Raw genomic sequence first — 12,253 nt, 5'->3', positions numbered from 1 at the left:
TCTCTCTCTCTATCTATATACATACATACATACATACATACATACATACATACATACATACATACATACATATATGTATACTATAGTACTAATAGTACTCCATCATCCATAACTGACGGACAGGAAGCAGCATGTGAGGCTGGGAAAGAATGTCTCGGACTCCCGGACCATCAGCACCGGCTCCCCTCAGGGCTGTGTTCTTTCTCCTCTGCTCTTCTCCCTGTACACTAACTACTGCACCTCCACCCACCAGTCTGTCAAGCTAATCAAGTTTGCAGATGACACCACCGTTATTGGACTCATCTCGGACGGGGTGAGTCTGCCTACAGCAGGGAGGTTGAACGTCTGGTGTCCTGGTGCAGCCGCAACAACCTGGTGCTGAATGCCCAGAAGACAGTGGAGATTGTTGTGGACTTCAGGAAGCACACAGCTCCACTCCCCCCCATCATCCTGACTGACACCCTCATCACCTCTGTGGACTCATTCCGCTTCCTGGGTACCACCATCACCCAGGACCTGAAGTGGGAGCCCACCATCACCTCTGTCATAAAGAAAGCCCAGCAGAGGATGTACTTCCTGAGGCAGCTGAAGAAATTCAACCTGCCAACATGGACGATGATGCAATTCTACACTGCAATCATCGAGTCCATCCTCACCTCCTCCATCACCGTGTGGTACATTGGAGCCACTATCAGGGACAAACAGAAACTGTACGCCCTGCTGAGAAGGTGATTGGCTGCACACTCCCATCTCTGCAGCACCTGTACACCTCCAGGACACTGGGGCGTGCAGCTCGGATCACAGCTGACCCTTCTCACCCTGGACACAGTCTATTTGACCTGCTCCCCTCAGGCAGGAGGCTCCGGTCCATTCTCACCAGAACCTCTCGCCATAAGAACAGTTTCTTCCCCTCTGCTGTTGGACTCATGAACAATAACCATATGACTGTTCCCACCACTAACACATGACCCTACTCATGTATATATCTATCTACTTAGCACTTTTAATTTCTAATTTTTATATTTATTTAAGCGTTATCTGACAGTATGTTTGCACTAAGTACCGCAGCAATTTCCTAATGTTGTAAACCTGCTCAACATTTGGCAATAAAACCCTTTCTGATTCTGATAACTAGAAGAATAGTTTTACTTAAAATATGAAATACACTGTTCATAATATGAGAACTTAAACAGAGTTGTAGGCAAGTTAATCAACTAACATGTCAGAGTCAAAGTCAAACTTATTCTCTTTTCTGCCAAATGTAAAGAATATGACTGAGAATTAAAATATTCGTGGGGAAAAGTACTCACAGACTGCGCGGTCTTGATGGCCACAAACCTGTGGTGGCCCTCCTTCCCACAGACATAGCCAAAGGCGCGATGGTCCCGGGTGTCCTTGGCAATGTAGCTGATCTCATGGACTGAGTGGTGATGAAGGAGCACCTTGATGGCAAAAAATATGAAAGTGTTAGCTAAAACTAAACAAAAAAAGGTCTTCTGTTTCACGTGTCCTATTTGTCTTCTTCTACTTTAAGATGCAGAAATGAAAACCTGATGTATGATTTAAAATCCTCCCTTAAAAAAAAAGACCACAGTACTGTAAACTGTGCTGGGAGACAAAGTAGGTCAAAGCTACTTAAAACATCTTTGCATATTGTTGAGCCAAATGCAACACAACACAGAGTGTGCTTCAAAGAGTGCTCTCATCTCTGCATATAACTTTATGGATAATGTAGCTACAGAACTAGCATTCATTAAAGATATAAACCAGTGGCATGATTTTAGCTTTGTGCTGTTTTGTGATATCAGCAAGACTCGAGTTGCCGTTCGACGAAAAAACACCAAATTAGCAAGCAAGAGATATTAGCAGTTGCAAAACTATACTTTGGGTTGTAAGTATATAGGAGTAACTCAGCTCTTCACACCCATCTGCTTCCTCTTCTCTTAGAAGATATGTGCTTAGACACCAGGAAGGAGCGTTTGTTTGAATATTAGCCGATATTCGGCGCCATGTGTGTCGGCGCCGGTAATGCCTCAGATTAATGTAAAATACAAAACTAATACGACTCGGGCACTCAATTCAGTGGCAAATCACATCAGCTTTACATGAAGCATTTCCATCTAAATGCTCGCTGACGCAGCCTGTGCTCTAGCGATCCCCATTTCCACCTAAATAAGTCAAGAGGGGTATTAAGTGTGGAGTGTTATTTACTGCCAGTAATCAGTAAATAAAAAGAGGAGCATTAGGGGGCATGATTTCCGAGCAACAAATGAGCATGTCAAAAAGCTGGTGAGCTGCGCGGGTCGTGGCAGGAGGCTTAATGCTCTTTTTCATTAGAGGCGAAAGACGTACTACTATCACCACCAGTCACATTGAAAAGAGATATTATCAAAAAGATGAGGGGCTTTTTTGTTTGGTGGGGTGAGGAGTAGGCTGTTGGTGGTCGGGCGGGAGATGGCAGCCACGGGACAAGCGCTGTTGCATAATTATCAGTTTAGCTCTAATGACAGCTGAGGTGGAGCCGGCGGTGTAATTAGCATTAGCGGCAATGATCATTAAGGGGTGGAACTGAGTGCTAATTATCGGTTAGCGCTGATGAGCAGAGTGGGCCTATCTAGCCAACACTACGCCGCGGGACGGGGGAGAAGCGAGCCCCTTGATCATCCTGTAATGGAACAGCAGGCCTCTGAGTCTGCCGGGTGGGGGTGGAAGCCAGGATGCAGGCGGAAACAGTCCATTTCATATCATCGCCATAAGACTGCTCACTGCACTATCATTAGCACACAGACAGGGCCTGAGTGATCTTAAGTAGGTCCTGCAGCACTCTCCTAATCGCACTGGAGTAAACCACTTGGCTTTGGGTTGTATAGCAAATGCAAGGCCCACAATCCAGTGCTGTCAAGTTTAACTTTTAGGGGCTAAAGGGCAAACTGTCCTGTATGAATCATGCTATTTCGTGATTTCTGTTGACATTTGGAGAAGAGATTGAAATATGGTCAACGCATTGAAAGATGTGTTACAGGTAATGCAGCTGCAAGAATATGTCAACTGTGGGAGTCAGGCTTATAAGATGGCAGCCCGAGCAGCCGTTGTGAACTGAGCCGTACGAGCGTCTGCCCTCTGGATGTCCTGCATTGTAGGTTCACGGTACAGCAGCTGGCACAGAGGTTGGCAGTGCAGCCCTGCCAAACCGGGCCTATTCGCTAATGTGATACTCACCCCTGATCTTTCACAGTAAATCTTGATCCCGCCGAAAGAGACCGTCAAGAAGACTCTCTGCTTGTGCTCCCCTTTGGAACGTGCCGAGGAAGCCATTCCCTGCAGGAGATTAAAGGGAACGACATGAGGAGATAAAAGAAGATGATGAAGCCTTCCTCTATTCCGACTCAGGTGAGTGTGGCAGTGGGAGATGTGGGGTAGAGATTGGGGGCAGGGTGACAGGAGTTACATAAAGTGTGATAGGACAGGATGTTCTTTCATGTGCTCTTTTTTTCTTGAAGCTTCACTCTCAGAGGAATTCACACATCGCCTTGTGCAGCAAGTTATATTATTATTGCCATTTCCCCCTTTAGAACCATTTTTCTCTCCCTTTTTTTGAAGTAAGTGTGCTACACCTCAACGTGGCAATACACAAGTGCTAGCTAACAACAATAAGGTGAGATCTGCTGACAGAATGGATCGCGCCGCTGACCGACGTCAGCTCGCTTCGGGAACTTCACATAGTGCTGACTGAACACCCAATCCAGCCTTTGAAGTATGTTTTTCCCATGGATCTCACCAGCTTCTTTTTCCTCATATTCTCAGCTCTGATAAAGAAAACAATTAAAATTTCCACCGTGTTCCCTTTGATGCGACCTGTGTGCTTGACATGTCTTTCACAGAACAACGCCTGGGAGAAAATAGAAGAGAGGAGAAGAGGAAAGATGAGATAAGGGTAGAAAAAGCTTGCCTTCTGCGCTCAGTATGTCTGGAAAAACTGCATCAATGCTATTCAATTCAATTCAGTTCAGTTTCATTTATATAGCACCAAATCACAATGGCAATCGCAAGGTAAAGACTCTACAATAACACAGAGAAAACCCCAACAATCAGATGGGCCCCTATGAGTAAGCACTTGGCAACAGTGGGAAGGAAAAACTCCCTTTTGACGGAAAGAAAAACTTCAGCAGAACCAGGCTCGGGGCAGGAGAACCATCTGCTACGACTGGTGGGGCATGTGAGGGGGAGGAGAAGTTCTTTGAAAGCCTAGCTGATAACACAACCACAAAGCCTGAATCGCAGTGATCACCTTCGAGCTAGCTTTAAATAACTATACAGTAAAAAGCTGAAGGAATAACAGTACATAAAGGAAGAGGGCGAAGGATAAAGAGCAGAACAAGCAACAGGAGCAGGAAAGAGATAAAGCAAATGAGAAAGAGGCGGGTGGGCAGGAGAGTCAATGGATGTTGTCAATCAGTCATCGGCATCCCCATTTGGCGGATTAGTCCGCACAGCAGTGAACGGCAGCTCAATAGAGACCTGTACCCCCTCTCTATCCCCTGTCCAGATAATAGCAGTTCTGTATCGACTGCTCCATTGACTGTAACTGGCTGGGAGCTGGTGACTACCGGAGTCATATGGAGGGCACTGCAGAAATGTCTGATCAAAGCAGTGAAAAAGTTGCTTTATTAGAAGTACTGTATCATTTGAAAAGGGTATGGGCAATGAGAGGTTTTGCCTTCTGGCTATACTGCTTTTCCAGTGGGGCTTCCCACACATTTAAGCTCTAGGAAAGTCATTGAGAATATGCATTTACAGTTCATCTGCTTATCCTGTAGCCAATTACTGCAGTGATGCTTGCGTGTTGCTTCTTTGCTCAACTGATAAATATCACTTGCCATTCATTTGTCTTATTCCTTTAATGTAAAACCAGAGCCTTTATGATACAGGTTTACATTAAAACGGTCTATTTGCAGTACACCTCAATAGAGTACATCGTCTTTGTCTCTGAGAAGCCAGGTTTTTATTCATCAATTTTGTATAAGACCATTACCAAAGATAAGAATCACATCAGAGGTGTGAATCTTAAAATCATCAGGCAGTTCAAAATGTTTAGTTGCTGCAGTTTCCCCCAAAACAGATCACTGTAATTGCCAAATTCAAAGAAACAGCAACTTTCAGCGCTAAAAACAGACAAGAAGCCAATGAAATGATACCAAAAACTAAACTTCTTCAAACAGAACTCATGGCTCGATAGTGAATCAGTCCCCAAAGACATTAATATTGTCCAAAAATGCCACACTTTGAAGCAAAATAATACTGCATTTCCAGTCTTCTATAAGATTTTCTTTTGTCTCTTTCAAATATCTTATTACCTTATTTCACCCGGTATAGTTATTGTGCATGGGAAGAATTGTAAATAACTCTTCTAATTTGTGGCCATTTTGAATGGCAGGTGAACAGACAGCTGCTGCTGCAAGCTGTCTGCCAGGCTTCAGCTCAGCTAATATACACTGAACTGGACCTCTTAACTGCATTTCTGGTGTTGATGCTTTCTGAGATATTTCTCAATCTAATTATCTGACCAAAAAAGATGGCTCGCTGAAATGTTAAGAGTACTAAGAGCCCATCCGAAGAGTCTTTCTTACACTTTTACTGAGTAAAATTATAATTTTTTTATTGAACCTTATTATCATCAGCAGATACCCAAGTCTGTGTGATGCACATAGATAAGCAAGCTAGCATCAGCTAATAGCCACTACAACTCATGTGATAATAATCACTTTTTCTGGCTGCAAACAAATAAATAAACAAAAAACAACAACAACAGGAGCCACAAAAGCTAAAGCTGTCCACGGTCTAAAAATTCAAAACAAAGCTGAAAAATAAAATAGACCTGATTTAAGCATCTGATTATAATGATAGACATGATTTACTCTGTACTCTGTCTTTATTACTATGTCTTTTACATGAAATTAAATTGACAAACCTAAACAGAGGCAACATTTTCACCAATCTGTCTATCCAACATGTGCAGGCTCAGTCACTTAGAGGAGAGAAGCTCATGAAAGGTGACTTAATAGAGGTAATTCCTTTTAAGTAGAAGTTCATACATCAAACTGTCTCCTTCCTATCATAATCCTCGCTGCCCTTCATACCTGTTTGTTGTTGCTTCTTGTGTCCCACACCCTCCCCTTCATTTGCCTCACTCCTGCTGCGCTCTCCTCTTGCTTGTAGGTGGGGGGGATTTCAGCCCTGGAGCTGCCCCTGATCCCCAATAAAGCCTTCTCCACAGCCCCACCATTTACCTTACTTCTCTGACACTTTTTCCCCATTTAAAAATAATAGAAATAACTCGCAGATTATGTAGTAAGTTCAAGAATACCCAACTCGTTCATCCACCACTTTTTATGCAGGCATTTTCTGACTCTCTCTGTCTCTCTGGCTGAATTTGATCTAGTTTACTTTCAATATTTTGCAAGGAAAACTAGCTGAAGTATTATCTGGGTCATGTTATCGCAGTTTGCATATGTGCCACAAGTGTAACATCATGAAATTGGTTGTAAAAATAGAGTGTGAGTGACACGAGAAAACATACAGGAGACAGATCGGGGTGGGGGGATGGGATGGTTACTCTCCTCGCACATGCGGAAAAGTGAAAATTCTCTTATTTAACTGATATACTGATTTAAGTATTTCTCAGAATAGGGAGCCAGTTTGCCCCGGAGGTAAAGAAAAAACAAAGACATATGAATATATGCGAAGTGCTTTGAGCAACACTAAAAATAAAGCAGCCTATTAAAATAAAGTAGAAAGCCGCTTCCATTTTGCACAAGCCAACCTTACAGTAGCTTTCTATAGGACACTGTGGAATAATAAGGCTGGACTTTCATTTGTTCCATCTGGTCAGTTCAAACCTTCAGTGAGTCATACACAGGATAAGACAAGCTCCTGTGATTCATTCAACAACAGACAACACAGCCATGTCTGAGCATGCTTATTCCAAATCTGACTGAGATGATTGAAGATGCTCAGTGATGTCCACACAGACTCAGACACACACACACAAAGAAGTCTGCACCTTCAGCTTCATCATGGAGTCCTGGCACAGCTTGTCCCCGCGTGCGGCTGTCACCTCATCAATCCCAATCAGCTTGGCCTTGTAGCGCACGCCATCTCCGCGGAAACGCTTAATAAGCCCCGCCTCACTGCGGTCCTGACCTGCAGAGGAAGAGAAAGAGAAACAGACAAGAGTCGGAGAAATAAGAACGAGAGAGTGATTACAGGAAATGAGGACGTGTGAGCTCAACTGAATTGAACACGTGTGGTACGTGGGCTTCTGCGTGCGGTGTCTGTGCGTAGGTGCATGCGTATTTGCGCGTGTGTCTCTTTGCTCCGGTGTTAATATTTATGGAATAGGAAACGCAGAAAGAATAGAAAATTAGCAGCGGCGCGCAAAGATGGAAAGAAAATTGAACTTGAAATTGAAAATGAAGTTGGATAAAGCCGGCGCACTAAATGAGAAAACAACTGGAACATCAAAAACAGTCAGCGCCACAATCACCTGTCGCAGAGCATTGTAGGGCATTCACACACAAAGGCAGGACTGAAGGGAGGGGGTGCTTACTCCAGTGTTGCTACCCATGGCTGGAGTTCCCATGGGTGCTATTGGTAGCGACAAACCAGCCTGAATGGCTCCTATTGAGAGGAATCTTCTCGGTCCAGCGCTCACCCACAATCCACCCAAGCCCTCTCTGTGTGATGGATGTAGGGTGGTGGCAAGAAGGTGGCGGGCTGATGGTGTGAGCCGCTGGGGGCAGTGGGGGGTGTTCACGTGTGTGTCTGGATGGCCTCAGGCTTTATACTGTCATCCCCTCCCCTCCTTCTTCCTGATTATTCTGTCTCTCCAGCCACCCTGACATCTCCTTGATACCGACACCTTTCTCATTTTGTCTCATCGCTCGCTGTTTTGATTATGTGGGTTCAAGCCTCAAGCGTTATCTCGTAGGTCTACATTGTATAACCTGTGCGGGCTTTGTCACTCGCAAAACACCGGCTCCCTGCAGCAGTCGCACAAAGAGATAGTAGGGATTTCGAATCAAGGTCACCGGCACCTTGGAGAATTTAACAGTTTCAAGTCTCTTCCTCATTCAAATCTAGGTCAGGAGACCATGCAGTACATCAGTTAGCAGCACATTAAAGGGGCTGGCTAAGCTGTGGGCGACAACGAGACAAGGTGTAACATCCTTAACTGAGGCTGTCAGGCTGTGCTCCAAAGTCACATTTACGCCAAAATCAGCTTATTCCACCCAGAAATGCCATTGCCTGCCACATCTAACCAAATTCCCGTCTTCCGTTTCTGCAATTTCCAAGTCAAAAACAAAAATTGGAAACAACGGAAAAGGGCAGATTAAGAAGCGTCTCTCTCCCCACCCACCCACCACCCCATCTTAGTGAAATGTAAGTGCTTGTCTTGGCTGTGCACACTTCTTCACTAATTCATGAGGGCACAATTCTCTAAAAGGGGGAAGGGCTTGAGGATGCTAAAGTCATTAAAGTCTCTAAGCAAGCGACTGTCAAATCTGGGTCTAATTTAGACTTATTTCACTGCCAGAGGAGTTATACACCTAATGGGCACATCTGAACATCAGCCGCAGCGTGTGAAGAAACGGACGCTCAGATTTAGTGACGAACTCCCTAAAAATACGAACTGTAGCCACATGTGTCCTATTTGCTAAACCCCGGAAGGTAATTATCATTGCTCACAAAGCAACCGCAGTTTGTTTGCGCAGTATTATGCATTCCACCCTGATTTTACCGAGTCATATACTCTGTAATGTAATGTAAAATACATGCTGCTCCAGATGCATTTTAAATACAATCGGTCCAATTCAGTGCAACTCTCTCAGATGAGCTGTAACCAAATGTTTTGTGCCATTTGTTTCTTTACATACCGCATACGGCCCTCCTCACACTTCAGGAAGGATTTAGAGATTTATGCACAGATCCTCAAAAAAAAAAAAAAAAAAAAAAAATAGGCCTTGCATACCAAATGAGAGTCTTGAGTCAGTGGCGTAACTTGTTCACTACGTGCTCTGGGTTCAGATCCAGATGAGCGAGTGTGCTGTATTTGAAAACTAAAGAGCTGAGGGGCATGTTGTTTCATGTTGTTACACACTGTAAGAGAGGAGAAGCGAGAAGGTGTGTGTGTGTGTGTGTGTGTGTGTGTGTGTATGGGTTCGTGACGGGAGGTGACACATATTCCTCTGGCTTTCTGGATTTACAATTACCCAAGGTTGAATGGTCCTCACAATGATTCTGGCCCGTAAGGCTGATGCTCATAATTTTTCTGACAGTGGATTGCCTGAAGTATTGTGTGCTGTTTGTCTCTATGTGTCCTGGTGCCTGGTGGTCTGAAGTGCATGTGTCCAGGGTTAAAATTTAGACCTCGTCTCCTGCTTCCCAATATTTCCAAAATCCCTTGCTTCTCAGTAGTCTTACAAAGATTTTATTTAAAAAAAAAAACTGAGTCGGGCATTAAAATCCAGGATGTCAGAGGCTTTAAATCAAACGCTACAATCCTCCCACGTGACACGCAGGCTCTGCACCAGGACCATGGAGAGAACAATTACTGTTCGCCCTGCTCCATACTGTTTCAGGGCTCGTGTCTGATCACAGTGTTGCATCCGTCTTCTTGCCACACTAGAATGGGGACAGCAAAGGGACAGATGGCGGCAGATGGAGAGTCAGAAGTGCCCCTCCAGATATAAGGACTTGGCAACAAGAAACTTTTTGTTGGGGATCTGGGCATAGAGGCAGCTTAACCTTTGAACCTCTCTGGGTGTGTATCTGTGCCTTCCTGTCCTTTTCCTTTAAAGTCGCTGTTTGCCAGTAGCCACACACACATCCACACGCACACACACCATCCTCCGAGCTATAATGAAATATGCAATAGCAGCCGATATTTTCTCTGAAATAAAAAGACAGGTATTTCCTGTCAGCGCAGGAGGCTGAAGTAGCAGCGAAGAGAATGCTCGTCTGAGAAAAGCAAAATCTGTCCGCGCCATCTGCCTCCCCCCATGTGCGCAAAAGAAATTTCACAAGCCTCAGCAAACACACAGAAGCACATTTACAAATCTCAACAGCGGTGCGTGCTCTCCCCGTCCAGCCCTCACTGATGTAAAAATAAACAAATACATTGAAAATTCTTCGACCAAACTTTGGCACTAAACGCAGCATTGAGGGTTTGGCTATAAACGGCTGATCAATAAAGCAGTTTCAGGATTAATGAAGGCTTTTGTGCAAATTGTCAGTTCACTAGATAGATCAGTGACTCGCTGTGGAGTCACACACAGGAGACGGTGTGTGCAGGCTGGCATTTTGTGGGGATGATACTTTAGGAAGGGGGGGCTCCATGATGCTATTACCAAGCTGATGGGGACGCAACGTCAAGACACAGTTAGGAAAATGCATACCTGCAAATGACTTGGCAAATAGTGTTTGAATAGATTTGAATGGGTAGTATTTGTATTGCCTCTTAGAGTATGGGAGGCAACCAGTGATTTACTCTGCTGCTTGTCTGCTAGCTGCTCTCTGCCCTTTTCTCCCCTGCTCTCAGTGTCTTCCATGTCCTCAACTCCATGCTTTTCTTTTTGAAATGAATCTTTTTTGCTTTCTTTCTCTTTTTCGGTGCACAGATTACACTGGTAGAGCAACAGTTGCTATGGAGATAGAGTAAAGTCACGCATGTAAAGCAATTCTGACGATGGGTAGAGGGGAGCTTTGGATTTTATGACGGCAGACTTTGCAGTCAGGATTGAATTTTTCCTCACCGTTTTGAGAAGAATGAAGAGTGATATAAGTGCGTGCCAAAACCAAAACGGACACGCAAAAAACCAAGTTCACCCTAAATTGTTTCGCATTCATCACAAATGCATCGGAATTTTATGAAAATGATACAGAAGCAATTAAATAATAAGTGGCCTATGATGCATTAGTGGATGAACCAGGACATGACTAAGGGGGCAAATCTTTTTATGTTGTAATGGGCAACTTATCTCCAATTTATTTCTATTCTGTGAGTGGCAATATTGTGGCATTTTGAAAGGATTCAAAGATTTTCCCTATTTTTTGCATCCATAATATACAACTTGATGTAGTTTGTAGGGGTGAAACAATACTCGTATCGATATTGAACCGTTCGATACAGCGCTTTCGGTTCGGTACGCATATGTATCGAACAATACAAATTTTTTATTTTATTTTATCAACTTTTCTTCTGACGATGCTGTCTGTGTTGAGCGCTCAGTGGATCTGCGTTCGACTACTCCGCCTAGGCTGCACCGTCGAGCGCAGATCCAGTGTTGCCAACTTAGCGACTTTGTCGCTATATTTAGCGAGTTTTCAGACCCCCTTAGCGACTTTTTTTCTAAAAAGCAACTAGCAACAAATCTGGCGACTTTTTCTGGTGTAATTGGACTTATTTATGACGACTTTTTGACGTGAAAGCGGGTATCGCTTTTACTCTCAACAAGCAGCGGTGCTGCCGTGGGCACCTCGCCCGTTCCAAAGTGCTCACGGTGGAGAATAGTCCTCCCCAGCTGCTATCAGGGCAGAAGATGTTCACACCTATGCGTCCGAACTGCAAATGAATCGCGCATGAGCGAAGCCGCTGCTCTCACACTGACTGTAACGCAGTCAGTTCTTCTTTTACTGTTATGCTGTTTTGTGGATCACGAGGTTTAAAACTACTTATACACACACACACACACACACACACACACACACACACACACACACACAGTAACACACAGTGACATTAAAAAAAACAATAATTGCTAAAATAAATTTAATTTGTAGTTATAAATAAATTCTAAATGCATTTAGAATGTTCTTTACTCACTTTATGTCTCTTCCATGATGTTATTTCTCTCTCCAACAACATAGGTTACAATTATGTTAGCATGACCAATGCAAATTAGGCGATGACGTCATTTAACGATTTCTAGCGACTTTAAGGACAGCCAATAGCGATTTTCCTTACTGAGGAGTTGGCAACACTGCGCAGATCCACTGAGCGCAGCGCAAGCTAGCAAGACAGACGCTAAGCTCGTTGCAACATGGCAAATTGAACCTCCCCCACCCTCATTCAGATCTGGTGTTTGGAACTATTTTGGTTTTCATGTGAAGTATGAACCTGAAGGTAAGCGCGTCATGGACAAAAGTAAAACAGTATGTCGGATGTGCCATGCAATGCTCAATTGGTGGGAACTAG

General features: G+C 44.1%; 1 protein-coding gene across 3 annotated transcripts in view; it reads right to left on the bottom strand.

Moving 5' to 3' along the window:
• Positions 1-12,253, bottom strand: part of LOC146648523 (disabled homolog 1-like) — a 50,806-nt gene that overhangs the window by 12,467 nt on the left and 26,086 nt on the right. For all 3 annotated transcript variants that reach the window (XM_085389146.1, XM_085389144.1, XM_085389145.1), the window contains exons 3-5: positions 7,061-7,200; positions 3,220-3,318; positions 1,311-1,442 (exon numbers count right to left, since the gene is read on the bottom strand). In XM_085389146.1, coding sequence (XP_085245272.1) covers positions 1,311-1,442; positions 3,220-3,318; positions 7,061-7,200 — 371 coding nt within the window. The remainder of the gene's footprint in view (positions 1-1,310; positions 1,443-3,219; positions 3,319-7,060; positions 7,201-12,253) is intronic.

This window comes from Rhamphochromis longiceps, linkage group LG18, assembly GCF_057381845.1.
Source record: "Rhamphochromis longiceps isolate RC_006_pf linkage group LG18, R_longiceps_female_GT1.1, whole genome shotgun sequence".
NCBI classification, from domain to species: domain Eukaryota; kingdom Metazoa; phylum Chordata; class Actinopteri; order Cichliformes; family Cichlidae; genus Rhamphochromis; species Rhamphochromis longiceps.
This window is presented reverse-complemented; position numbering and strand designations above follow the sequence as displayed.